The following is a 26,621-nucleotide window of genomic DNA, read 5'->3' as shown; positions in this document are numbered from 1 at the left end:
AAACAGAGACCCGGTCCAAAAAGAAAAAAAAGTTACAAAAAGCTATCTCCATCTCAGATTCTCAGCTCGACAAGAGAGAGAGAGAGAGAGAGAGAGAGGGGAAGTTAAGTGGTGCCTTGACTGACTTGGACCTCGGATTCCCGCCGAGCAAGAACGCAGTACAGCAGTTGAACCAGCTCAGAGGGAGCCCAGTCGAAAACAGACCAAGGTTAGTTACTTCTGAGTAACTTCTTCTTCACACACTGACCACATGGGGGAAAGATAGGTTCAAATCGATTACCTTTCTTTGTTTTGTACCCGCAACGACTCTTTCACTAAGGTAAAACATGACCAAAGCAGATGCCCATCATGGGATTCATGCCCGTGAACTACTTCATAGTTCATATCTGTCTTCTTTAATTATCATCCCCACCAGTTCACCACCTTATATACACCCAACCCTCCATGCAGTTTCACTCCAGTTTCTTGGAATGCACTTTTTTTTTTTGATGTGATTCGATTAAGAATTTAAGAGTACTAGAGTAGAGTGTTCTCAACGAGCAGAGATTCCAGCACGTAACCGCTTTTAACTCTGTCAAGTTGTCAATGCAAGAGACTTTCTTAATTTGGGGACAACCTTTGAAGATTTGAGAATCAACCCAGTGAACCCACATCCAAAACGCAATTTTGGATTTGAAATACTTTGTGTTACAATTATGGGTTGGTTCTTGAATGTTTTAAAGGGTCGTCAGGAAAGATAGTCTCTTTCAATGACGACTGGACTGAGGTTAGAAGCAGTTTTGGTGGTGGAATCTCAACTCTTTGAGGAACTCTACTGATCATGATCATAATTGTGCTGTAATTCCCATTTTCACCTTGAGATTCTGATGGTGCTTCTTTTGTGAACCAGATTTTTACAATTGGAATTGTGTGAAAATTTAATATTCTGATGGTGCTTCTGTTGTCAAATTTAGCTTTGGAACTTAGCTGCTGTTTGTCACGAACTCACGAAGTGTTCAGTTGAGAGTTTGGGGACAAGTTAGTTTACAGAATTCAGAGATTGGGTATCCGCCCTCCGTGGTTTATTTACCTGGGTAAAGATCCCTTTATTCTAATTACTTTAGCTCTCTTTCGTTTAACAAGATTTCATTCAATTTGTCTAAGTTAGTGCTTCATTCATTATAAAAAAAAAACAAGCAAGAATTTCAGTAGCGATTTAACAGTTCAATACATATATCAGAGAGTTTGATTTGAAAGATTAATTTTACCCTATAAATGTCGGTATGTTGAGAACTGATTGAATTCAGCATTGTGTAAATAAACTGGTGCTAACCAAAATTCTTTAGATGACAGGACGTTCTCTTGGATCTGAAGGGATGATAAAGGATGGATTACAAATAATGCCAGGGGATGATATTTATGATGTTCTTTTGATTGGGAGTGATACCAAGGTATGGTATGCTCATTACCAAAGAGCATTAGGTAATTTATAACAAGTTTTCTAGATTTGGTGAAGAAAAGTTTATAGACAGATGAATCAAGTAATTTTGGTGGTCCGTAGTCACTACTGTTGTTAGCTACATCTTTTATAGATATTAGCTTTTACTATTGAGGTATGGAATAACCGTTATATGACTGTGAATGCAAGATAAAAAGCTCATTATCTCTGTACTATTTAATTTGCATAGTCCTCTTTCTGAGTAACCTCATTATATGGCTAGGCTTTGAAACAGATCCTTAGACCCTCATCCTGACCTTTACTGGTGTACTATATTACATGAATATATAGTTAGTTTACATGAATTCAGTGTACAACATCACTACTACATTGGTTTTTTTCCCAATTGTGATTTTAATCTTGCTCAATTATTATTATTATTATTTTGTGTTCTTTGTCTGCTGTTTTGAAAGGGATCACAAAATGAACTTACTTTGCAGTTTACACCTCTTTGTTTTGCACAATTTGACATATTTCATATGGATTTGGCTGCTAACAGTATATTCCTGCTGAATATGGAATTTGATTGATGTCTCGCTGATTTCCCGTTGTGAAAGGGTTCCTGGACTAAATTCAAGTTGCAGAAGTATTTGCAGAGGTATTGAATCCATTAATACTACTGCTCTTGCCCAATTTGGCGACAGATTTGTTCATATTTTTGCATGACTTTGTTTTTGGCTGATCAGTATATATAACCATTGTACACATTCTTAGGTTTGGCCATGATCAGTTAACTTAATTATATAAAATTTATATATATAAATGAACTTGCAGATCTTAATACTTTCTGGAGAGCAGTTCATTATTCATTGACAGCAGATGACTGTCTTTTGTTGTTTATATTATTTGAGGATCTCTTGGTATCTGGAGGCTATATAGAGTTTGCATTCAGTTTTTGTTGTTTTGGGACAGGAGTGTTCTATACATCGGATGGGGCAATGTATTCATCCCGATGTATTTTGAGTGAGCCAAGAAGTTTAGGACTGACATTCAAGATTATGAAGACAACCAGAAGTTGTCGATTATGTTTCAGTATAACTAGAATACAAAAAAATTGAAGAAGCGATATTGCAGTTTACATGGCGAGTAGTAGCTTGGATAATTTTGAGCGTTCTGTCATTTCAGCTTTTGTAATCTGTAAAATGATGACAGATTTAGTTGCATTACATATCTGGTCAGCAATTTATTATGAATAATATTTGGAAAGCTAAGAAACCTGTAGCGTTACCTTGGGCTTTATTTTTTACTGTGTGACAGCACTCTCTTTAACTGTCATCTGTAAATAATATAATATTGTTTACATTCGTTTGTTGGTCACTTCTCTGCTCCAATTATAAAGTATATGTATTCAATAATGCAAATGTAATTACATTCCATGATGCTGATATCGTTTTTTGTTTTTTCTTTGTATTTTGGTTTTTAATAGCTTGGCGTGGCTGTACATGGAATACGGTTCAGCTACAAAATTGAGCATGTGCCGATTAAAAGAAGAAGAAGATTTATGCTGGGTTCTACACTTCTGAAGCATCAATGTTACCCCCTCGCTTATGTTCTGAATTACCTCAAAACAATCAACCAGGTGTGGATGATTTACATCCTAAGGTCCAGAGTCATGTCCTAAATAAAGAAAAAAGCATACAACCAGGTGTGAGATGTACTGGATTAGAAACACCCCACAGTAATCACGTTCTATGTATATAGGTAGCCATTGCTATAGGGAGACGCAAATTGTTGTTCAGGAGAGGAAAAAATAAGTGAATAATAATTTTAGAGACTACTGGCATCTGCAAGGCGAGTAGGAAAAAAGAGATAGCAGATCTAAATTTGTTAGAAGGGATGGCATACTTTTTTCTCTTTTTCTTCGTGTGGTACAAGAATAATAATCTATATCTAATAATATTTGACCCGTAGCTATTTGTTTATCTTTGAGCTAAATTTCATGTAATGCTCTTGGTGGGTTTTGTGATACAAATGTTTCTTCTATTTGCAGGAACAAAATTGCAGAGACTCAAGTTTGTAACACGACATCTTTGGATATGTAATCCCTCAAAGGTATTGCACTTATGTACGAATATGTTTTCGCTGAGAACCTAAAACTGAGCACAGAGTCTATTGGCAACCATCTGTGAGGTAGAAACTAGAAATATGATACTTAGATAGGAAGTAAGAACTGTAGTTTTAAATAACTAAAGGTGGCTGTTGTGCTTATATAACTTCTGCGTGTATGCTGGAAAAACTGCGTAGGCTCCTGCTAGGCTAGGATCTCACTATACAAAATTATCACTTGGCAGGACTCTGGATCTTTGGTTTGAGAAAGGGAAGTTACTCCTTTAAGGTATAAGAAGATTGCTTCATCAATGTATGCCAACTCTCTGCTTGCAGACATGCCCATATATAACATATAATATACTATTCACAGACCAATAGCCTTAGTTGTCTTTAGGCATGCATGTAATGTTGAATATTTCAAATTGATTTCTTACCGCAATAAGTCACTAGCCCTCATAAGGGGTGTAAAAGCAGATTAACGAATTGTATTTCAATCCATTCGAGGACATATGATTCAGCCCTTGATGACACATGGGGTGACCAGCACATATTCTAATTGTATTTCAATCTATTGGATGACATAAATTCAGCAGGTATATACCCCTGAATACCAAAAGAACCATGAAATGTCTACTTAACTAATTATATTAAGAGATGTCATAGAGCGTCATGTTGTTGTTGTTGTAATATAAATGAAAACGCTTTGTACATGTTGTTGCAATTATTGGCAGTACTGATGTAACACTGACAGTAGTTCATTTACAGCAGGGAACCAAATTGCAGTTGTGCTAATCTCTGATGACCAGGAAAGGGTTTACTTCTTCTTGCTCATGCCTTTTCTTATCTGGTATTCTGTGTTTTTTTTTAAGTATCAAAATCTGAGCTGGATGACCAACTTTGGTATACCTCTTCTACAATCATAAAGTAAATTGTTAATTGTTTTGGATCCTGAGATATGTTACTTGTTTATAATGACATAGTTTAGAGAACCATACACAAAACAATTGTTAAAGCTCAATACAAAATTTGATCAAACTGATAAATTTCAAAATATGCTTCACTCCCTCCTATAATTAATCTTACATTTTCTTTCAGGGAATCAACAAGCAATGGAATACCATAGAAGAAAACCAGAAGGAAGGCATCACTTGTTTCACCTACTTTCAGTTGGCAATAATTGTTTCCCTTTTTTCTTGCAGATAAAAACTTCTACATCAGATGAAGTACTGCACTATTAGAACAAATGCCTATCTACCAGAAAAATCTGTTTTTGCTTCTGTAGTCTCATTTTCTATGCAAACTGTCATCATAATAATAATGCATGCAAATTCTGGCCATCTTAATCTATGATGTTGTATTATAATGAGTTATCTATACATTTAGTTTATCTGCTTCTCTACTCCACAAGCTTGACGTTCTTCTTACTTCACACCAGACAGAGGATAGCACTGATAAAAGCCACGGCAACAGGCTGCCCCTGCCATTAGGATTATCTCATTTGTAGATAATCGTACTACTGTACATATTAATCCTTTTGTATTCTGTTTTGACTTTAGTATAATTGTGTCTTCTGTATGCATACGACTGATACGAGCGTCTCAAAAATGGAATACACTGATTATGATCGTGATTAGTGCAGTCCTAAGTGATTGAGTTGTATAATTGTCTTTCGCATGCATACGAGTCACTACGCTGAATTTATTTATTTTATATGACAAGGGTAGGTCAAATCTAAGTTCCTAAATACAGGGACTATGAATTCCTGGACAATTTCTCCAGCGAGTTTTGCATACTGCTTCATTTTGCTGCAATGGCTCTATAAAACTTTTGTACTGATGGAGTGGTGGTACGTTCTTATTGCTGTTTGATGTTTTGTACTGATGGTGAAAGGAAGAATGTTGGTTTGAAAGTATTCTTTAATATGTGAATAGGAGCAGTATTAATAGTTAATGTTGGTTATATGTTTCTTTTTTAAAGTATTCTGCAGGAAACTTTGAAAGCAAAGAAAGAAACAAAAAATGCAATGCAGAATTAATAGTTTTTGTAGCCGCATTAAACGGGTTTTAAAAAAATGAAAACTTCTGATAGCAAGCAAAACTGTGAAAAGTAACAAAACCCTCTAATGGCCTAGAACAAATGAAAATAATTGATAATAAATACCTGAAAGCTCAGAAAAGAATATATGTAAATTAAAACAAGAAAATGCTTTGTCAAGAATCTGCATGTTTTGAGAAGCAAAAAGTTTATATCCCTTATTATTATCATGGTCTGTGCTGCTACTGCTGTATCTCTCTGCTTGGTTTTCTGTCATTCTCTTACTCAGATTCTTGGCTATTTGGGATTTGTAGGCTTGCACCGGTAATGGTTTGGTTTGTTTAAGTGCATTGTTGAAAGCATTTTGTACTGCGACATCTGCAGGTTAATCGTGTCTGATGTTCATATTTTTTGTACAAAAATTGCAATCATATGTAATTTTGATGGATGTTACTTCTTAAATTCAACCATACATTCCTTTTAAGGGTTCTATTGACTTGGCTGGGATAATCCAACTATTTCACTTCACTACAGCTTCATAATGAAAACAATGCTTATGACAGGGACAAGAAACCAAATTGACTAGACGTCTAGACCTATGAGCTTCAAGGATGGGGGCTTTCTTGGGCCCGTGTAGCTTTCGCATATCTCTCCCACAATTACCTGGAGCTTCTTTCGTATCATCCACGTATGAATATCTCCCAAAGACTTTCTTAGGTTGTTGCGGCAACCTATACATTTCATGCAAACTCTTCTATGCAACTCGGACCGAGACCAGGTAAGCAAATGGAAAGCTCGTCACTACACAGTACACACATTGGGTAGAAAGATGGATCTTTCTCCGAAAAGAGTAGAAGTTAAGAACTTCCTTGCATGTATAGAAAAGATAGTATTAGGCTTTACGTTTCTTGTCGAAACCGAACCCAGGTTGTTTTTCGAAAACTTTCCTTGTTTTCTTTGCGGCAATCTCTTTCACTATACATTTGCTGCAAAAAACATGAGCAAAGCGCATCGCATATTGATTCAGTCTTCCCCCTCCTTTGTGTATAAAATGATATGCTCTCATAACTACTCCAGCTATCTAATCCTTACACTTAAAACTACAAAACCTTTAGTAGTGAATATTTCTTTTCCAGTAAGTCGAAATGGCGACAGCACAGAGTCATGATCAGTTCAATCCTCACCCAGTTGTGATCCCACCCCCAAAGCCATTGTTAACCGCTGTTAAGTCATCATTGAAGGAAACTCTATATCCTGACGACCCATTCAGGCCATTCAAAAACCAACCTGCTTTTCAAAAGTTAATTCTGGGGTTGCAATACTTCTTCACAATCCTACAGTGGGCTCCTAGTTACAACTTTAGCTACCTGAGGTCTGATATCATTGCCGGAATCACAATTTCTAGTCTAGCGGTTCCTCAAGGGATCAGCTATGCAATCTTAGCGAACCTTCCCCAAATTGTTGGGATATGTAAGTAATTAACTAAATATAGTTGCCATGTGTCTTATATGTTAGGTTCCATTTTATACAAGAATGTGATCGATTGTATATTGTGTAGATATGAGTTTTGTACCTCCACTAGTCTATGCGGTATTTGGAACCTCGAGGCACATCACTATTGGACCATTGGCTGTTTCATTGGTTCTGCTAGCAAATATGGTGTCAGAGGAAGTTAGTCCTACGGAGAACCCTAAACTGTATCTCCAAATGGCTTTAACCTCCACCTTTTTTGCCGGACTCTTTCAGGCTTGCCTAGGGTTCTTAAGGTATTATGAACGAATATGACTGCACAATGTGCCAAAAATATTCTAGAGAAGAAAAAAAATCTTATTTGACATAATTAATGTATAAAACTGACCGTCTTTGGTATGCCTGTGTGTAAATTGGTACATACAGACTTGGTTTTGTGGTGGATTTTCTTTCCCATGCAACAATATTGGGCTTCATGGGTGGAGCAGCCATCCCTTTGATTCTTCAACAACTTAAAGGCTTGTTGGGGATAACACATTTCACCCAAGGATCGGATGTTGTCTCTATCCTCATATCAGTCTTTAAGCACTTCGACGAGGTATGTATTCCTCTATCTCTCAATCTGAGTAATATATATATATATATATATATACCGCTTCAGGTGCGGACGTCCGCACCGTGCGAATTCGCCGTGACGGCAGATGATCTCGTCTGTACCGGCTGAAGCTCTATCGGCGACTCATGGCAGCCAGAATCTGCAAAAATCAAGTTTCTGGGCAGATTATGGCGATTTCGCGATTCTGGCCGCCATGGGTCGCCGATGGAGCTCCGACTGGCACAGACGAGACCGCCGAGAAATGGGGAGTGCGGCTGTCGTGGTCTGCCTCGCCATTGCAGCCTACCGTTGCCGGAATCGGCAAATCCGTACCTTACATAAGGTACGAACGTCCGCACCTGAAAATTCTCCACTTTGATATGGCTCTATCTTTATTCATCTTCTTTTTGAACTCCAATTAGTATAGAATTAATGTATAAACCCCATTTGATATGTTTCTTGCTTTGTAAACCCCATTAGATAAAATGGAATGATGTTTTTGCAAATGAGTTTGGAATTGTGTTGACGACTCTTTTGTTGTTATGTATTGCAGTGGAAATGGGAACCTGCTGTGATGGGATGTGGTTTCCTCTTTATTCTCTTAGGTTCTAAAAGCCTTGTGAGTATCTATATATGGCCTTCTCATACAAAATTTAGGGGGGTTTATCAACCGTGTGGATTATTTATGTTGTTGGTTATGACTTAACAGAGCAAGAAAAAACCATCTTTGTTTTGGATGAGTGCACTGGCACAATTGTTTTGCGTGGTGGTGGGGAGCCTTCTGGTATTTGTAACCCATGTTGACAATCACAACATTCAAGTGGTAAACATTTAGCTCAATTTTCAATTATAAGGGGATATCTATACATTATAATTTCATATCTGTTTGGTTGAACTATGCACATATATTTCTTTCCTTTTGTAGATTGGGCACCTTCAGAAAGGGTTGAACCCCGTAACTGTGTCGGACTTGAGTACGGTTTTTAAGTCGCGCCATCTTCACGCCTCTATAAAAGCCGGAGTGATTAGTGGGATTATTGGTCTTGCTGTAAGCTATGAACTCCTCGGAATATCTAATTATAATTTAACAATATAATATCTATATCAAATTGAAATAGTTTTTTTTTAATCGAGGTTTTTATTTAATTATCATCAAATGGTTGTGATTAGGAAGGAATAGCTTGCGGAAGAAGCTTTGCCACACTGGAAAACTATCATATTGATGGCAGCAGGGAGATGATTGCTTTTGGAATGATGAACATAATAGGCTCTTGCACTTGTTGCCCCTTGGCATCAGGTACGTACTACTACATAATTAAATAATCAATCTTCATATTAGGGGTGGGCATAAACCGAATTAAATAAACAAAATCGACCGAATTAAACTGAAACGAAATATATGGTGCGGATAACCGAACCGAAGAGATGTAATTTAAAAAATAAAGAAAATCGAACCGAAACCGGTTTAAACGGTTTGAAAATGGTTTACGTGATCAAACCAACCGATTTAAAACCGAACCGATCGAATTAATTTAATGATTTAAAAAATAATAACACATAACATATAAGGTTGTCTAGCGCAATTGGTAGAACGCATGGTTGTTATATTCTAGGCCAGAAGTTTGAATCCCAACATTGACATTTTGATGTTTTATTGAAAATATCTATCAAAATGAGAAAAATATAATTTTACATAGTTATTAATGAGAAATGCGTGTGATCTAGTGATTTGTGACATCATCTTTAGATAGGAGTTCGAGTCACACCTCTTGAAAAATTAAAAAAAATTACATATGAGGTGTGAATCGAAACCGAACCGAATTTCGGCTAAACCGATTGTTTCGGTTCAGACTAATTCAATTCGGTGAATGGTTTGAATTTCTAAAAAACCGATCAAAGTGGTGCGGTTTCGATTTAAACCAAAAACCGAACCGAACCGATATATGACCTATCCTACTTCATATCGAATCCATTTATTGATTGTTATAATGATTGAATACTGGCAGCACCATTTTCAAGAGCTGCGGTGAACTACAGCGCCGGAGGCAAGACTCAAGTCTCACCCATAATCATGGCGATTATGATGCTGTTGACGGTGCTGTTTTTGATGCCATTGTTCCAATACACACCACTAGTAGCCCTATGTTCCATTATAATCGTGGCAATGTCTAGTGTCATGGACATCCCAGCTGCCATCCATATCTGGAAGACGGATAAGATGGATTGTATGGTATGCATGGGTGCATGTTTAGGTGTTAGTTTCGGAAATGCGCTGATTGGTCTGTCCTTTGCGGTTGTTATTTCTTTGTTGCGAATGATTCTTTTCATAACAAGACCGAGGACTCTCAATCTGGGCAAGATTCCGAACACATCGGTTTATAGAAGCATTGAACAATATCCAGATGCAACACTTGTTCCTGGGATTCTCATGCTTCAAATCGATTCACCTATATACTTCGCGAATGTCAACTATTTGAGGGAAAGGTAAACTATACCAACACTGCTATATATGTGGAAGAATGTTAATCTCGAAATTGAGAAATATAGAAAATTCATTATGATATCTGCTTTTAATTTTGACGTCCTCAGGATTTCCAGATGGATATTTGAAGAGGAAGACAGAATAAAAGCTTCTGGAGAATCAAGCTTACGATTCATTATACTAGACATTACCAGTAAGCTTCTTGTATCAAGCAACAATAGTTTAACTAACATCTAGCCAATTGATAACATTAATATCAAATTAACTACAGGTGTTGGAGGCATTGATTCATGTGGGATCAGCATGCTCGAAGAGGTCAAAAGTGAATAGACAGAAAGAGTCTCAAAGTATGAAGCTATATATATCCCGGCCCATTTTTAGTTTGTCGTTTTCAAGCTGTACAGTCATACATATTGAATCTAATTAGTTTCTTTCTTTCTCTGAATCCATTAGCTGGTCTTAGCAAATCCGAGGAGTGAAGTGATTAAGAAGTTAGAGGTCTCCAAGTTCGTTGCAAAAGTTGGCATGGACTGGATGTTTGTTTCCGTGGACGATGCTGTAAAAGCATGTGAGTTGCATAGCAGCGACCCCAGTCCAGCAGATGATATTGAGTTACAGAGTGCCAACTTATAACTTGTACATAAGTATTGAGCCTTGGTATGTAAACTGTGAATAATATTTTTATTGTTCAAAGTCTCCTCTATCCTTTTCTATATGAAATCAAGAGTCAATCTTATTGTAGAGCGGTACAACAATTTGTAGCATGACCTACTTCATCATAAGTTCTAAGCGCAAAACGAATTCGCACTTGAATAGTTGAATGGATAGCAAGGCCAATATTCTGCATGATTGAGCAACTCATAGCTCGAGTTTTCAATGATCAAGAGTGGCTTCAAGGTAGTCTGACTCCACTGTCTCTTCAATATGACATCCATGCATCAAATGTTAGCTATCTTTGATCGCCCCTTGAAAAAATTTCAAGATTGTTTAATCTCTAGCTCCGATTGGGATGTGTCCCAGAAACAAACTAGTCTTTGTTTGGGTGCGCACACGTTGGGCAATCCAGTGCACAATCCCAAGTCCATATTAAGGACCTCGTCCGCACCAAGTCCATATTATAGTTGTTGCCACGCGCGTGTATGGAAGTTAATATATGATAAAAGAATCAAGAAATCAAGAAGTTTTGGGTGTGTATTTATATTGAACACTATGTACAACTCTTTTTTTAGATGTAACATTGTACTCTTTTTATAATCATCTCTTATAATTGTCTTTTAAAAAAATAAACTTAAAAAATCACTCATAATTGTCTTATTTTCAGATTTTTCATAGTGATTAATTCTTGATATATTTCTTTAGGGTGCGGCTATTTCACTCCACATTTTAAATTTAATATTAAGTTTACTTATTTCACCCACTTTTTTTTCAAAATTGTCCTTAATGACATATCGAATTGAAAAATATAATATTTAGAGACAATCTTTCAATTAATTTACACCAATATAAAAAGAAATGATACGGTTTATAAATATAATCAAATATGATTCATTTATATTTCTACCTTAATTATATATTTATTTTAATTTTTTCTAGATGAAAAAATTAATGTTTAACTAATATAAATGCCAAAAAACATAGATTAACAACTTTGAGTTGTGGAAAAAAAGATTGATTTTGGTATTAAAATTTTTATTTGTAATGTTCACCAATTATTATAAAAAAAATTATTAAGTTAACAGTAATGATTTATTATTTGAATAACAAATTATATATGAACTAGTCTTCTCGCATGTGCAAAGACACATGCAAAATGACGTGCTTACTATTTTACTGCTCATAAATCAACGATAACATTTGAACGTGTGCACACATCTTATATTCATATTTTTTAGAGAATTTGTAGGAGAAAGTGGTTTTTTTTTTACTTTCTTACCCATTAATTAAATATAATCAATTTAATAAATCAAGGATAGTATAGAAAACGTGTTTGGCGGTTACGTAAGCTAAATTTCTTTAATATATAAAGAAAAATATCGAACATAAAAAATGAAAATTTTCAATCAGTAAGAGAGAAATATTTTTAGATCGGATGGAAAAGATTAATATTTCATGATAAATTAAGTATATAATTAATTAATTATGTATTTTATAAAATTAGTGTAATTATAGTAATTCTTTTTGGGGTGAACAAAGGAGTTTGTGGGGTGGCAGTGGGCAACAATTTCTTTATTATTTGGTAAACTTTTCCTTGATATGATGATTCTTGATATGTTAGAGAATTATGCGTGCGCAGCCATTCATGCGGAGCAAATATGACCTATTCCATCGCGCTTTAATTAAGTGGCAGGTGAATCTCTGTGGGAAAATATGCGATCTTATCCACTTTATGCAAACAAATCTTCAGGATATATAGTTAGAAACATGATCCTCCTATGAAATATATCCTATTTATCTTCCTTACTTAAATATAGGTCACAACTTGATCTCCAGCTATCTTCTGCTCCACAGATTTAAAATCACAATGGCTCACTAGTGATTATTTTTCTGAAGCGACTCGGAAATGGGAAACAGAGATTATGATCATGATCAGTACAGTCTTCCGCGAGTTGAGATTCCACCACCAAAGCCACTTTTGACGGCTGTGAAGTTGTCACTGAAAGAGACTCTCTTTCACGACGACCCTTTACGAAGATTTAAGAATCAACCCGCATCCAAAAAAGCAATTCTAGGTTTGCAATACGTCTTTTCGATCCTCGAGTGGGCTCCTCGTTACAAGTTAGACTATCTCAGGTCTGATATTATCGCCGGAGTCACCATTTCTACCCTGGCAGTTCCTCAGGGGATAAGCTATGCGAGGTTGGCAAACCTGCCCCCAATCGTTGGTATATGTAAGTAATTTACTACAGTTGCGACTTGCAACATATGACATATCTTTTGTGTGTGTGTGTGTGTGTGTGTGTGTGTGTGTATTCTCCTAATTATATCATACTTTGAATCTACGACGTCATTGTTGTACGTAGAAGAATGTAATCGATGGTGCTTTGTGCAGATATGAGTTTTGTACCTCCACTTGTGTACGCAGTTCTTGGAACCTCAAGGCATGTTGCAATCGGACCAGTGGCTGTTTCATTGGTTGTGTTAGCTAATATCGTGTCGGAGGAAGTTAACCCTACTGAAAACCCTAAACTCTATCTCCAGATGGCTCTCACCTCTACCTTTTTTGCTGGACTCTTTCAGGCTTGCCTTGGCTTCTTAAGGTATTATTTAACAAAAATGACTGCATGATGTGCCAAAGAATTCTGTAAAGAAGAAAAAACCGTATTTTTACATAAATTATATGTATGTATAAAACTGACGATCAATTGTATGGCCTGTGTGTTAATTAATTGTCGCATACAGACTTGGTTTTGTCGTGGACTTTCTTTCTCATGCAACAATAATGGGTTTCATGGGTGGATCAGCCATTAGTGTGATTTCTCAACAGCTTAAACCGCTGTTAGGGATAACGCATGTCACTGGAGGATCGGATCCTGTCTCTATCTTCATATCCATCTTTACTCATTTCCATGAGGTATATATTTCCTTTATCTATCTTCGATTCCGGGAAATTCTACAATACGTATAAACCCTAAGCCATTTGATATGTTTTTTTCTTGTTATATCATTTTAGACATCTAAGTTAGATAGAACGGAATGGTGTTCCTGGCATGGAAATGAATGTATGGGGTTGTGTTGACCAGGCTATACACCCATACTTCTGAGTTTCATGCTACTCTTACTCCTACAAAGAGACATATATAATGCATGCGGATCCCTCTTATGTGATTATATATTTGCAGTGGAAATGGGAACCCGCTGTGATCGGATGTGGTTTCCTCTTTTATCTCTTCCTTTCCAGAAACCTTGTAAGTTGATGTCTTGTCCTTTTGCTTAATTTGTAAGTAGATCAATTCATCAGTGGCAGCTCTAATAGCTTTGCCTTGTTTTATTACTTTTATATATAAGAAAATGTACTATATATATATATATATATCCACCCAAAAAAAGACCTCGCTTAGCTTAATTTACCAATTTATTCATGTACATATCGATTCTTTCTTCCAAAAATATAAATGGCCTTCTCTACTAACAATACGGGTTAGCTACAGTGATGCTTGTTTATGTCGTTGGTTATGATTTATGAACAGAGCATGAAAATACCATCTCTCTTTTGGATAAGTGCACTGTCACCATTGTTCTGCGTGATCGTGGGGAGCCTTCTGGTTTTCCTAACCCCAGTTGAAAAACATAACATTCAAGCGGTAAATCTTTAGCTAATTATTCTTTAATAAGATGATAACCGTATTGATTGTATATCTGTTTAGTTGAATTTTATATATATATATATATATATTTATATATGTTATTGTATGTTTTTGTAGATCGGACACCTTCCCAAAGGATTGAACCCTGTAACCATATCTGACTTGAGCACAGTTTTTAAGTCACGCCATCTTGTTGCCTCTATAAAAGCTGGATTAATTTCTGGCATTATTGGCATTGCTGTAAGTTATGAGCTCCCCACAAATATCTAATGATAATTTAAAAACATAATATATGTATTATATTTAAGAAAATGAGGTTTTAATCCAATTGTCGTGAAATGGTTGTGATTATACAGGAAGGAATATCTGGTGGAAGAAGCTTTGCCACACTCGAGCACTATCACGTTGACGGAAGCAAAGAAATGATTGCTTTTGGAATGATGAACATAATAGGCTCCTGCACTGGTTGCCCCTTGGCATCAGGTACATAAATAAACCAATTTTCGGATCAAATCAAATCAATTCCATTTATTGATTGTTATAATGATTTAATCTCTGCAGTAATATTTTCAAGAACTGCGGTAAACTACAATGCCGGAGCCAAGACTCAAGTCTCACCCATAGTCATGGCGATTATAATGTTGTTGACACTGTTATTTTTGACACCAGTGTTCCAATACACACCAGTCGTTGTCCTCTGCTCCATTATAATAGTGGCAATGTATAGCGTGGTGGACATCCCAGGTGCCATCAATCTCTGGAAGATAGATAAGATCGACTTCATGGTATGCATGGGTGCATGTCTGGGTGTTGGTTTTGGAACTGTCCAGATTGGTCTATCCATTGCGGTTGTAATTTCTTTGCTACGAGTAATTCTTTTCATAACAAGACCCAGGACTCTCAATCTAGGCAAAATTCCAAACACGTCGGTTTATAGAAGCATTGACCAATATTCAAACGCAACACTTGTTCCAGGGATTCTCATTCTTCAGATCGATTCACCCATATACTTTGCAAATGCTCACTATTTGAGGGAAAGGTAAACTGTATTAACACTATGCATTTATGGAAGAATGTTAATCTCGACATTGAGAAATATAGAGTACTAATTTGATATCTGCTTCTAATTTTGAGCTCAGGATCTCAAGATGGATATATGAAGAGGAAGATAGGATAAAGGCTTATGGAGAAACAAGCCTGCAATACGTTATACTAGACATTAGTAGTAAGATATTTTTAAGCTGCAACAGTTTAAATTTTTCATCTATCTACCCTTTCCTTCTTAACAAAAAAAGTAAAAACTGCTGACATTAAGATCAAATTACAGATGTTGGAGGAATTGATACGAGTGGGATCAGCATGCTAGAAGAAGTTAAAAAAAAATTAGACAGAAATAGTATGAAGGTATGAAGCTGTATATCCATTAGTTAAACATTTTCATGGACTCTACGTTCATAAGTTGTGTAGCTAATTAGTTCTTTCTTTCTCTGAATTAATTAGCTTGTACTGGCAAACCCAAGAAGCGAAGTGATTAAGAAGCTGGATTTGTCAAAGTTCATTGATAAAATAGGTCAGGATTGGATATTTGTTACAGTGGCCGACGCTGTAAAAGCATGTAAGCTGCGTAGTAGCGACCCCAGTCCAGCAGAAGACTCAGAGTGCTAGCTTTTAAGTGTTGAGCTTTGGTATCTAAATTCTAAAACACCAAAGGAGTGTTGCAATCAGTAACTGCAACCAAAGTAGATGAATGTTTTAATTTTATCCAACTATTGATCTACAAGGTGGGAGGAAGAAATATGTTTGAATGTAGATAGAAGACAATGCTTAAAGCTTTGGAAGTTGAAGATGCTTGTGAGGCATTTTGTGAGATTTTCTCTATCTAGCAGTAGTTGTAAATCTTAGAACTTAAGCTTCTTGACTAAATGCAGCAAGCCACAGTGCCAGTTTTAATGGAAATTGAATTACTGTGAGATTTTACCTAATACTCAATCTAGGAATCCAGTCCCTAACGAGGATTGTATGCTGGAGAGTTTCATTGGCTGCACAGTCTCGGATCCAATCATGACGTATTGAGTGCTGAGAAGAATCAGTCATTAACACCTTACACAATATAGAAGATTACAGAGGAATTATAGCACCAAGTTTCAAGTCTTAGCATCACCATATAAGTACCATTTAACGTACATGTGTTAGAAACAACCCGGTATAATGCAACGGACAAAATCAGGATAGGCAATCTCACAATAAGGGACCTCTGTAAAGGCGTAACATCCAGATAAATGTTTTCTTAGAGGAATTTGAGAGAGGGGGAGGGGAGAACAAAACCATGGTAGATGTATGGAATGGTTATGTAAAATACCTTCCTCCAAAACACCAGGCCAAAGAAGACCTTACATCTGAGATTCTGAGCAAGGCAAAAGATAGTACATGTGCTGTTTGCTCTTTACAATACCGCTAAACTGAGCCCTCAGATTTCTGTCCAACAACATGCAGGTGAAGGTGCCTATGACTTGGAGGACTTCTCTTTGTATAGGCGCGGAATCAATTCATGGGCACTGATGTCTAGATCTTCCGGATCCCTGACAGAGCACAAATATTCAAATTTACCTAGCTCCAAAAGAAATTTTATATCATAGAAAGACTTCAACTAAGACTTAAGAACCATAGGCATGCTTCAAAAAATAGAAAATGCTTAGAAGCATTGAAAGAAAGGACCCTATGATTTCCTACTGGCCTCTTGCAACTTGAAGGATATTTTAAGAAAATCCACTGATAAAATTTAAACAGTGGTTTTCTCCATGGCTATGATGTGTTTTGAAAACTTCCATTACTTCATTCTCTTAAAGAAATAAAGGCCATGCTTGTTCACATCTTTAAGACAAAACATAACATCATTGCTGACATTTCAATGTTGAAAGAAATGCAACCACCAAATATAACCCAAGTACGGAGTACTGATACAGGGTACAGTACATTACAAGTGATTGCACTGACAGCCAGACTTTATAATATGATCTTGGCCTATATACTATTAGAACTTAAAAGTTAAAAAAAAACAATAAAGAACCAACTTGAAAGGAAAAGAACAGAAGCTTTTTAGTCCTCCACCCCTGAAGTTACATCTAATGTACTACCTCATGGAAATATAGTATGCATGTGTGAGAGAGAGAGAGGATACCTGCACAATGTCTGGCCCAGTTCATTGGAACTAGGAATAAACCACAACTTTCGCAAGAAATGCATCTCAAACTGAACAAAGAATCCATCATGTTGCCCATGTTTCCATTTCCTTGATCCTTGACCTTTCCAAACCTGCAAAAAGAAATTGATCACTGAAACCTGTTTCTTAATTGAAAATTTCATTTATAAATGTCATAATTCACCCTCTATTTCGATTATAGATTAAAACACATAATTTGTAAGACCAGCTAAAGCTACTGAATCTGTGATAGGCAAATAACCATATACAAAGCATAAGATGAAGGAACTTGGTAAATATGTCCATGGTAGACACTAATTGGGTCCCATATGTAGTCTGAAACCAGTATAACACTTATCTCAGGAAACAAAAACGGGAAATTAAAAGGGGTCATTATGCAATGCTCTTACGAAAAAAAAATTAACATGCAAGAGACTTTTGAACAGACAAGGACACAAATTGAAGTCTTGAACCCTCGTAGAGGTAAACTGTCCACGGAGGCTAGATGGACAACACACATAAGCACTTCATGAGAGGACACAGGATTTGGGCAGTGCTGCCAAAGTTAAATGATCATAAAAAATCCTGAACAATGAACAGCTTAGAAAGATGATGATAAAAAATCCATGGCAAAAACTTGTTGGAAAACCACAAAAAGCATCTGTGAGTTACATTCTTATGGGCCGGTGCAAGCATCCAAATTAGCAAATCAAAAATGAAACAGAGATATGTGCATATATAAGGGTAGCATTCAATCATCATCATAATTTAACTATGTTACACACTTGCACATATTTTTTTCCCCTCATAAAATTGATCTAATGCCATTGTAAAACATAAGTGAAGGTAAACATACCTGTGGGTAAGACATGATACTCTTGGGGGTCACCAAGCAAGCTGCTCTAGAGAAAGAATCCTCAGCATACTGCCTGAGAAAAGGGAAACAATTTCTGTGTGTATCGGGTGATTCAAAGGCCTGAAACAACAGGGAAGCATTCATTAAATTAGAAGTTTTCACTTGGTTAGTATAGTTAACAAGAGCAGGGAACAATGGCTCAGGGCTTGAATAGCATTAACTTAGCATACGAGACAAAATCTTGAGTTGGAATTAACACATTTGTTGTAACAGAAAGAAAAAAAAATTCATAAGATCTACAATTTAGAAATTATTTTCCATCAACAAGCAAAAAGTTATATTGGCAATCACAGCCAAACACTCAATACCTTATCAATGTTCACAGCCGGAGCATACTTTTCGGTGTCTGTTTTTTCTTTATCAAGGAGAAAGTAAACTCTAGCCTCCACTTTTGAAGTTTCATGCCATGATTTTACTGCTGCCTCCATAGTCTCAACAAGAAAAGAGAATGCATCTTCGGATCCTTCAAACTTTCCAGAATGCAAAGAGAAAGAGTGAGCAGTGATTGAAACAAATCAACCACAGGTGATCCATTTACACTGTATACATAAGATGCTAAGAATAATGACTACGATTCTTATCTGCACTATACAGTTCAGGGAGCTAAGAAACTTTACATGTATGAAAGAATGAACAGCAGAAAGTCCTACATATAGGCAAAGAATAAAAAGAAAGCAGAAACAGAGATTGACCTATGTAAATGAATGAGGATATGCATAACCAAATTAGAGATGATATAGCATAAGACAATGCATAACATTATGGAAGAGAAGTGATGTAGATAATCATGACCTCCTAGCTTGACGAATCGACTCACCACTTCAGATTTCAGTTTATCCAAATGTTTTGCCAAATCAACATTTGATCTCATTTTATCCACTTCTTCAGCACGTTTTTTATCTTTCGCCAACTGAGAAATTTTCTTCATCTTTCGAGAGACTTCTACACTTTTTGGATTGTATTGCAAAGCTGTCTGGAAAGCAGTCAGAGCCTACACAACATGTGATGAACAGTAGAATATTAGCAATGGACCCAAAAAAACATGTGGTCTTGCCCAAAATGCAAATGGAACCAATGGGAAGAGTGAAAAAAAACTTCAAGACATACATCATCATACTGCTCCATGGCCTCTAATATGCATCCTTTCCTGAAATATCCCTGGAGGTGAATCCAAATGGTACATTTAGAAACCTCTCCATTCCTTGAGGGGAAGATAACAATTAAGGAAAATGAGAGTTTCAATGATCGTAACATTTGCTGACTGCCAAATCAAGTTGTTTGAAGAAAGAGAACAATACCTTTTCCCACTTGGGGTTCAATGTAATTGTTGTTTCAGCATCAGCAAGGGCTCTGTTAAGCTTAACCAATTGCAGAAATGCAGCAGCACGGTTGCTGGATTGGAACAATTAGAAACAAATAAGTTTCCTCATACAACTTTGTTTAGTACAAGCATGCATGCTTTGTTACATCTAGAAATCCAACCTTTAAAGCTTTTTTTTTTACAGTGCTAATTTTCTTAGTAATAGCATCCTACTTCATATGAAGACAATTCTATGTTTTCGGTAAACATCCTTAAAGTTTAGTTTACAAGAGAAACTAGTATAACCTACCATAAACCTCCTTTACATTTTCACAGACCAGCTCATTTTCTTAACTAAAGCTAAAATGAAACAAATGTAGAGGCAGTTGTTGAAACAAACACTATATATAACAAACCTGAATTCTCCTACATCAGTTGACATAAGGGAGCAAAGGAAGCACGTCTCTGTCCAAACATTGCATGAAACTTAAAAGGCCAAATCAAAATTTGACAGTTTTGTTGTCGTAATAAGGTGAATACTTTTGCCTTATGGCCCCTTTTATCTTGCATAAACTTCGATCACAGTATTTCTGCCCAATAAGTTAAGTTGATGCCTAAAAGGCAAAAACTGGCCATCTATAAGGAAACTATACAATTTCTTAGATTAAATAATCGAGTTTGAACAGTCTGGGACCGTAAGTTGCCCCGTAAGTGTACGTCAACTGAGGCTTGCGTTGCACTTGCATCTCATACTGTTTCAGTTGAAAGTTTTATCCCCAAGAAAGAATCCCTTAAAACCGGATTCTAGTCTATCTAAGTGCCTGATTTTCTTTTCAAGAAGCGGAAGGAGAAACCCTTTCGCATCTCTACTTCCTTAAACCCACAACTAGCTCTAAAAAGTAAATTACCAACAACGATGTAGATTCTACATCAACTCTCAACCTCTCCAAGTTCACAAACGAGACAAAATGCCAGAAGCAGCACCCTGAAAAGTAAAACTAATCCGGCAGATGCATTTTTATAGACAATGATGCAAATTAAGAATGAAAAAAGGAAAATGCCGCTTACAAACAACATCAAACTTTACAAAACCAAATCAAATGAGTTTCTACATAAGTAAAACATACAACTTTAAACATTAAACTCCACAAAACGAGACACAGAATACCCAAATGTCCACAGTTAACCTAACCCATGTGAATATATCAAATGAACTGCGTGCCGAACCAATAAAGATGCCATTTTGATTCATACAACATACTCAAAACCCAAAAAGCAGAGAGCTTTGAAATGGGAAAAGTACCTATAAAGAGTGGGGTTTTGGGGGTCTTGCTTGATGGCCTGCGTGTAGAGAGCTGCGGCTTTGAGGTAATTCCCAGCTTTGAATTGCTCATTTCCTTTGTCTTTCAAAGACTCAACTCCACCAGCCTTCTTATCTGATCCTCCATCTGCTTCCGCCATTGTTAATGCTTGCTTTTACCGACTGAGTTTCAGTAGGGTTTATTCAGGAGGGAGAGAGAGAGAGAGAGAGGAGCATCAAGTGTTTACTAGCTTCTTTCTTCTTTAAACCCTTTTGAGTTTTGTCTCTGATCAGGGTGGGTCGGGTCGGTCATTTTTTTCGGATTCTAATCGAATTAGTCCTTTCTAGAGGTAAATGAATTTTTTTTTTGGTTAAAATAGAGGTAAATGGTTAATTTGATGCATGATGAAATAATTGTGTATTATTAAATAATATAAGGGTCTATATATAGTCATTACAAAAACCACAATCCAGTAGGATTCAGAGTTCTAATCTATTAAGAAGATGTTAATTTATCTCCTAACATGAAATATATTAGGCTAAAACACACGCAATGGCAGAATAGTAATTCTCTCGGAACACTCCCCCTTGTGTCGCATCCCTAGGTTGCATGGCGCATAACGTTGCTTCGGTAAAAATCTTGTCAAACAAAACAAAAACCTCTTAGGTAAAACAAAAGCCTGATCGAAGGGAAAAAGAGCACAACACACCAACTACTTAAGATCTTGACATGTGATGTAAACTCCCCCTGAAGTCTACCAAACTCTAAAGTTCTGATAAACGACGCATGTCAATGCTCTTCACATGTTTGACAAAAGTAAATTTAGGTAAAGACTTAGTGAACAAATCCGCAACATTAGATTTTGAACTCACTTGATTGATCTGAACATTCAAGAACTTCTATTGTTGAACGTTGTAGAAGAACTTGGGCGAAATATGTTTGGTGTTGTCTCCCTTGATGAAACCTAACTTTTTATGCTCTATGCAAGCAGCATTATCTTCATAAATGCACGTAGGTTGATCAGTTGTAGAGACTAATCCACAAGAATCACGAATATGACGAACGAGTGATCATAGCCAAATACATTCTTTAACTGCTTCATGGAGAGCGATACGAATGAAGACCCATTTATGTCCAACTGGTTTGACATCTCTTGGAGTCAATTCAACCTTTCCGAAGACTTCTCTCTTCGCTAATAAGTCAAGTTCTGCCTGGATTGCTTCCTTCCACTTCGGCCAATCTGCTCTGCATTCGCATTCAGCTACAGAGCGAGGTTCACCGTTGTCTTCAGATATGATCTCATGTGCGAAGGAATAAGCGAAAACGTCATCAATGCATGTAGTGGCTCGGTTTCGGACCGACTGCTCACTTGTATAGCTCACTGAGATTTCGTTGTTCTCTGGTATCAAACAAGGTTCCATAGCGTCCAACGGTAACACTTGAGTTGATTCATGGACATAGCTGTAATCAGAGACAACTTCATACGATGGTGATTCATCGTTGATGACGCGTTGTGCCTTGGTCATTCGCTTCTTTCTAGGTTTTGAATCCCTAGAGTTTATCGGTCTCCCCCTTTTCCTTTGAGGAGCCGAGTCCGAAGCTGCTCCATGTCGGGCCATCTCGGCATCGTCGCCACAAGGGGCGCCGGCAACACCACGGCGTACGGTGGTGCCGCCGCCGGCTTCCATCCCACTATCAGGGGCGGTGCCAACGTTGCTAGGTCCAGGAACTTGTCTTCACACCTGTATTTCGGGACATCCAACTGTGCTGGTACATTTGCAGCAGGTATGTTTGATCTCGTCACTTTAGCAATATCTACAAAGCCGTCGGGCATTGAATACACGACTTTCTGGAGGTCGATAATGCGTTGCACTTCTAACTCACTTTGAGCAATGCAAGGATCATAATGAGACATAGTGGGGAGTGGGGACACACCATGTCAATTCCTGACATTCATTTGGAATGATAACATTCTCATCTCCCCCTAACGATGGGAAGCATGTCTCATCAAAATGACAATCTGCAAATCTTACAGTAAAGAGATCTCCGGTGGTTGGTTCTAAGTAGCGGACAATCGTTGGGGAATTATAGCCAACATAGATACCTAATCGTCTTTGAGGACCCATCTTAGTACGCAGTGGAGGCGTAATAGGCACATAGACGGCGCAACCAAAAATGCGTAAGTCTGAAATATTGGGTTCATAACCAGTTACCATCTGGTATGCACTAAATGCTTTGTTAGCCGCGGGTCGGAAATGAATAAGTGTTGCTGCATGCAACACTACATATCCCCACGCAGAGACTGGCAGGTTAGTACTCATAACCATTGCCCGAGCAACAAGCTGAATACGCTTGATGGTAGCCTCTGTTATACCGTTATGTGAATGAACATGAGGAACAAGAAGTTCAACTTCGATCCCAATATACATGCAGTAATCATCAAAAGTTTTGGAGGTAAACTCTCCAGCATTATCCAAACGAATGGATTTGATAGGATAGTCGAGGTGGTGAGCCCGAAGTTTGATGATCTCAGCTAATAACTTAGCAAATGCAGCATTCCTTGTGGATAGCAAAGCGACGTGTGACCAACGCGTCGATGCATCAACCAATACTATAAAATATCGAAAAGGTCTGCATTCTGGTTGAATATGTTCACAATTGTCACCTTGGATACGTTGTAAGAATGGAATGTTCTCGGTCAAAGCCTTAGCAAAAGAAGGAATTCCTTGAAATTTAGCAAGAGAACAAGCTTTGCAAAATGAGCGATAGGCATCAGAAATTGTCATGGAGGCATTAGAAAGCACGGGAGGCATCACAAGCTCCTGTGAAGGAGGGGATGCCGCCACCGACGGTATGAAAGCCGTGGAGCTGCCAAGAGAGGCAGGCTCGGCCACACCGTGCGGTGCACCGGTATGCACGGGTGAGGTGATCCTCCAATCGCTTCTAGGACTTGAAAAATGGATGACCATGTGAATTCTTAAGAATTCTAATCATCATATCACGTCCAAGGTGCCCGAGACGGGCATGCCAAAGCATATAAGAGTTTGAATCACAAAAGTTGTGTTCAACCGCATATGATTCAAAGATTCGAATGGAAGTAAGATACAAACCATTCCCGAGACTCTTCATCTTCTCTAAGATGCGGCGCTAGCTTGCTTTCTTAGAGGTAACACAAAGATATTCTTCTCCATTCTCAACATAAGTATTGAGGTGAAAACCATTGACACATATGTCCTTAAAACTTAACAAGGTGCGGGGAGACTTCGGTGCATAAAAAGTGTCTATGACGTTGAGAGTCGTACCACTAGCCCACTAGGCAACATGAAAGAAGCAGTGCATCTTCCTTGAATGATGGATTTTGAGCCAATCATTGTAGTCATCGAAGAAGTCGAAAACACTAGATCTATGAACAACTGCATGTGCCGTAGGATAGTGTGGGTGGTTCCGCAATCAGCTAGACATTCGATTTCACCGCGGGACATCTACAAAATGACAATTAAGAGAGTCAGCGACACGAGAACAATTATTTACAATACGCCGTAGGATATTGTAAGAAAAGGGAATCAGAACAAAGTGATCCCATCGAATGTATCACATGACAATAGTACTACATTCTTCAACTAAAGAGTTGGAAAACATGATATTGAAGCAGTGAAATACCAAACAGTAAACGAGGGTGGTAAAAACCATCCAAAAATGGTGTAGAAACACACAAAAAGAGTGTCGGTGAGTGCATAAAATGGACTTGGAGAAAACCGGAAAAACAAACCTGTAAACCATGTCAAAAGAACTCAAAACCGGGTGAAATTTGGACTAGGAAAACGTGGCAGCAAAGACTACTGGAAATATGCTGAAAAAATGACGAGAAATGACGAAACAAATCGTCAGATAACTCGCCGGAATCCGGCGGCCGGAGCTTCAAGTCCGACAGGGGACGCCGGCAGGAATCGGATGGCGGTGCCAGAAACGTCGGAAATGGCCGGAAGGCGGCCAATACACTGGCAAAGTTCCGGAAACGCCAGAACAGTAATCGAGTACGGCTAAGGGCAAAATTACGTCGTTTTTAATGTTCCGAGGTCCGTTTTCCAAATTTTAAGTTCCAAATTTACAATGTAGTGCTATTGGGGTCCCATATAACTCAAAAGCATCCAATTTAAAAACCACGTGAGTTGCACACGACTAAAGCTAAAGTGACTAATCAAAGTCGGGAGTATCCATGGTAGCGGCCGGAGGCCTAGCCTTAGAAGCAGGGGGCTCGGGCTTCATGGAGATGTGGTGAGTCTCGATCTCAGGGTCCTCATCCACATGATTTGATTCGGGTTGTAGAAACTTCTTGTAGGCGGAATATGCTTTGATCATCTATTTGCTAGCGCGACAATCGCGATTAAAGTGCTTGAAGGAGCCACATTTGAAGCATGGAGACTTTCCATTACCAGATGTGGAGGCATGAGGAGGCGCACAGCCTCCTTGAGGTTTGGGACGGGGACGGCCTCCCCTGGAGGGTGCGCGCCGCCACCATCACGGGTCCAAGTATTGGACCTAGGCCGAGACCGCCCTTGTTGCCTCCCACCACGAGAGTTGTTGTTTTGGTGCTGGTATGGAGCGTTCCTTGATTGATTCTTTTGCTTAGGAGCTTTCCCATAGTAGACTGTGGCGTAGAAATTCTTTTAGTGCCAACAAGTCTAGTGTTGTTGTCGAGGAGAATCTCAGAATGTCTCTCCTTCTTAGCTAAGAGTGCCATTAAGTCGGCAAAAGACCGGATCTTCCCTTCCTCTACATGAGTGCGGTACGTATGAGCTTGAACCTCATAGTTGATTGGAAACGTGTCAAATGTCTTATTGAGAAGATCTAGGTCGGTCTTGATGACACCAACTGTGCCAAGATCAGATTGCAGGCATAGCATATCCTGATTAAAGTCATCCACTCTCTTATAGTCCAATAGACGGATGTTATCTCATCTAACGGTCAATTCGGGAAGAAGCTTATCATGAACATTGTTGTACCGCAAGCGTAATTTGTCCCATAATTCTTTAGGATCTTTTACGTTCAAGTATTGCCTTTTGAGAGTTGCATAGATGTGACGTCTCACGAAGATGAGAGTTTAAGTCTTGGCCATGGGTGGAAAATCAGCAGGAGGGTCGGCAAACATGCCTTCGATCCTTCGGCTCTCGGAAGCGAGCTCCATGTCGGAAACCTAGCGATGGTATTCCTGTCCTTCTAGATCAAGGAGGCCAAATTCCGGTCGAGATGGCGATGACATCTACAAAAACGAATACATAATCGATTAGATTCAAGTATAATAGGAATTAGAAGGGGTGACGTATATGGTCACAAGAAAAATCGATGCAAACGGCGATACTCACGATCGCACCCAAAACAGCGGTGCACTTAGGCGACCACACGAAAATCGATTTAACTTCCCTTTCAAAACAATCGTGACTCCTCCAGGACCGTCACACAGAAAACATTGACCAAGAGGGGAAACTCATCCCTC

At 37.9% G+C, this 26,621-nt stretch overlaps 2 protein-coding genes, 1 long non-coding RNA gene and 1 pseudogene across 9 annotated transcripts; 3 read left to right on the top strand and 1 right to left on the bottom strand.

Moving 5' to 3' along the window:
* Window positions 1-102: 102 nt before the first annotated feature.
* Window positions 103-4,919, top strand: LOC126791094 (uncharacterized). Of its 7 annotated transcripts, XR_007671787.1 has the most exons (8): window positions 103-208; window positions 954-1,073; window positions 1,333-1,430; window positions 1,977-2,075; window positions 2,904-3,056; window positions 3,468-3,529; window positions 3,769-3,812; window positions 4,292-4,919. It is a non-coding gene; the product is annotated as an uncharacterized LOC126791094 (long non-coding RNA). The 7 variants fall into 7 exon arrangements; XR_007671789.1 differs by lacking the exon at window positions 3,769-3,812 and having other exon boundaries at window positions 4,295-4,919; XR_007671788.1 differs by lacking the exon at window positions 3,769-3,812.
* Window positions 4,920-6,705: 1,786 nt separating this feature from the next.
* LOC126790801 (sulfate transporter 3.1-like) lies at window positions 6,706-10,740 on the top strand (annotated as a pseudogene).
* Window positions 10,741-12,667: 1,927 nt separating this feature from the next.
* Window positions 12,668-16,076, top strand: LOC126790799 (sulfate transporter 3.1-like). The gene is made up of 11 exons (XM_050517149.1): window positions 12,668-12,995; window positions 13,157-13,364; window positions 13,507-13,678; window positions 13,947-14,012; window positions 14,295-14,408; window positions 14,529-14,651; window positions 14,768-14,894; window positions 14,973-15,450; window positions 15,551-15,636; window positions 15,739-15,815; window positions 15,912-16,076. Exons 1-11 carry the CDS (start codon window positions 12,668-12,670, stop codon window positions 16,074-16,076), a joined length of 1,944 nt encoding a protein of 647 aa, XP_050373106.1.
* A 409-nt stretch (window positions 16,077-16,485) lies between these two features.
* On the bottom strand, window positions 16,486-21,371 carry LOC126791130 (uncharacterized). The gene is made up of 8 exons (XM_050517536.1): window positions 21,130-21,371; window positions 19,825-19,918; window positions 19,634-19,684; window positions 19,344-19,517; window positions 18,835-18,996; window positions 18,467-18,586; window positions 17,590-17,723; window positions 16,486-16,990 (listed from the first exon to the last, which is right to left on the bottom strand). The coding sequence occupies exons 1-8, from the start codon at window positions 21,285-21,287 to the stop codon at window positions 16,915-16,917; spliced, it is 969 nt and encodes a 322-aa protein (XP_050373493.1). The 5' UTR covers window positions 21,288-21,371; the 3' UTR covers window positions 16,486-16,914.
* Between the last annotated feature and the right edge of the window lie 5,250 nt (window positions 21,372-26,621).

This window comes from Argentina anserina, chromosome 4, assembly GCF_933775445.1.
Source record: "Argentina anserina chromosome 4, drPotAnse1.1, whole genome shotgun sequence".
NCBI classification, from domain to species: domain Eukaryota; kingdom Viridiplantae; phylum Streptophyta; class Magnoliopsida; order Rosales; family Rosaceae; genus Argentina; species Argentina anserina.
Note: the sequence above shows the minus strand (reverse complement) of the source record. Positions and strands in the feature narration are given on the sequence as shown.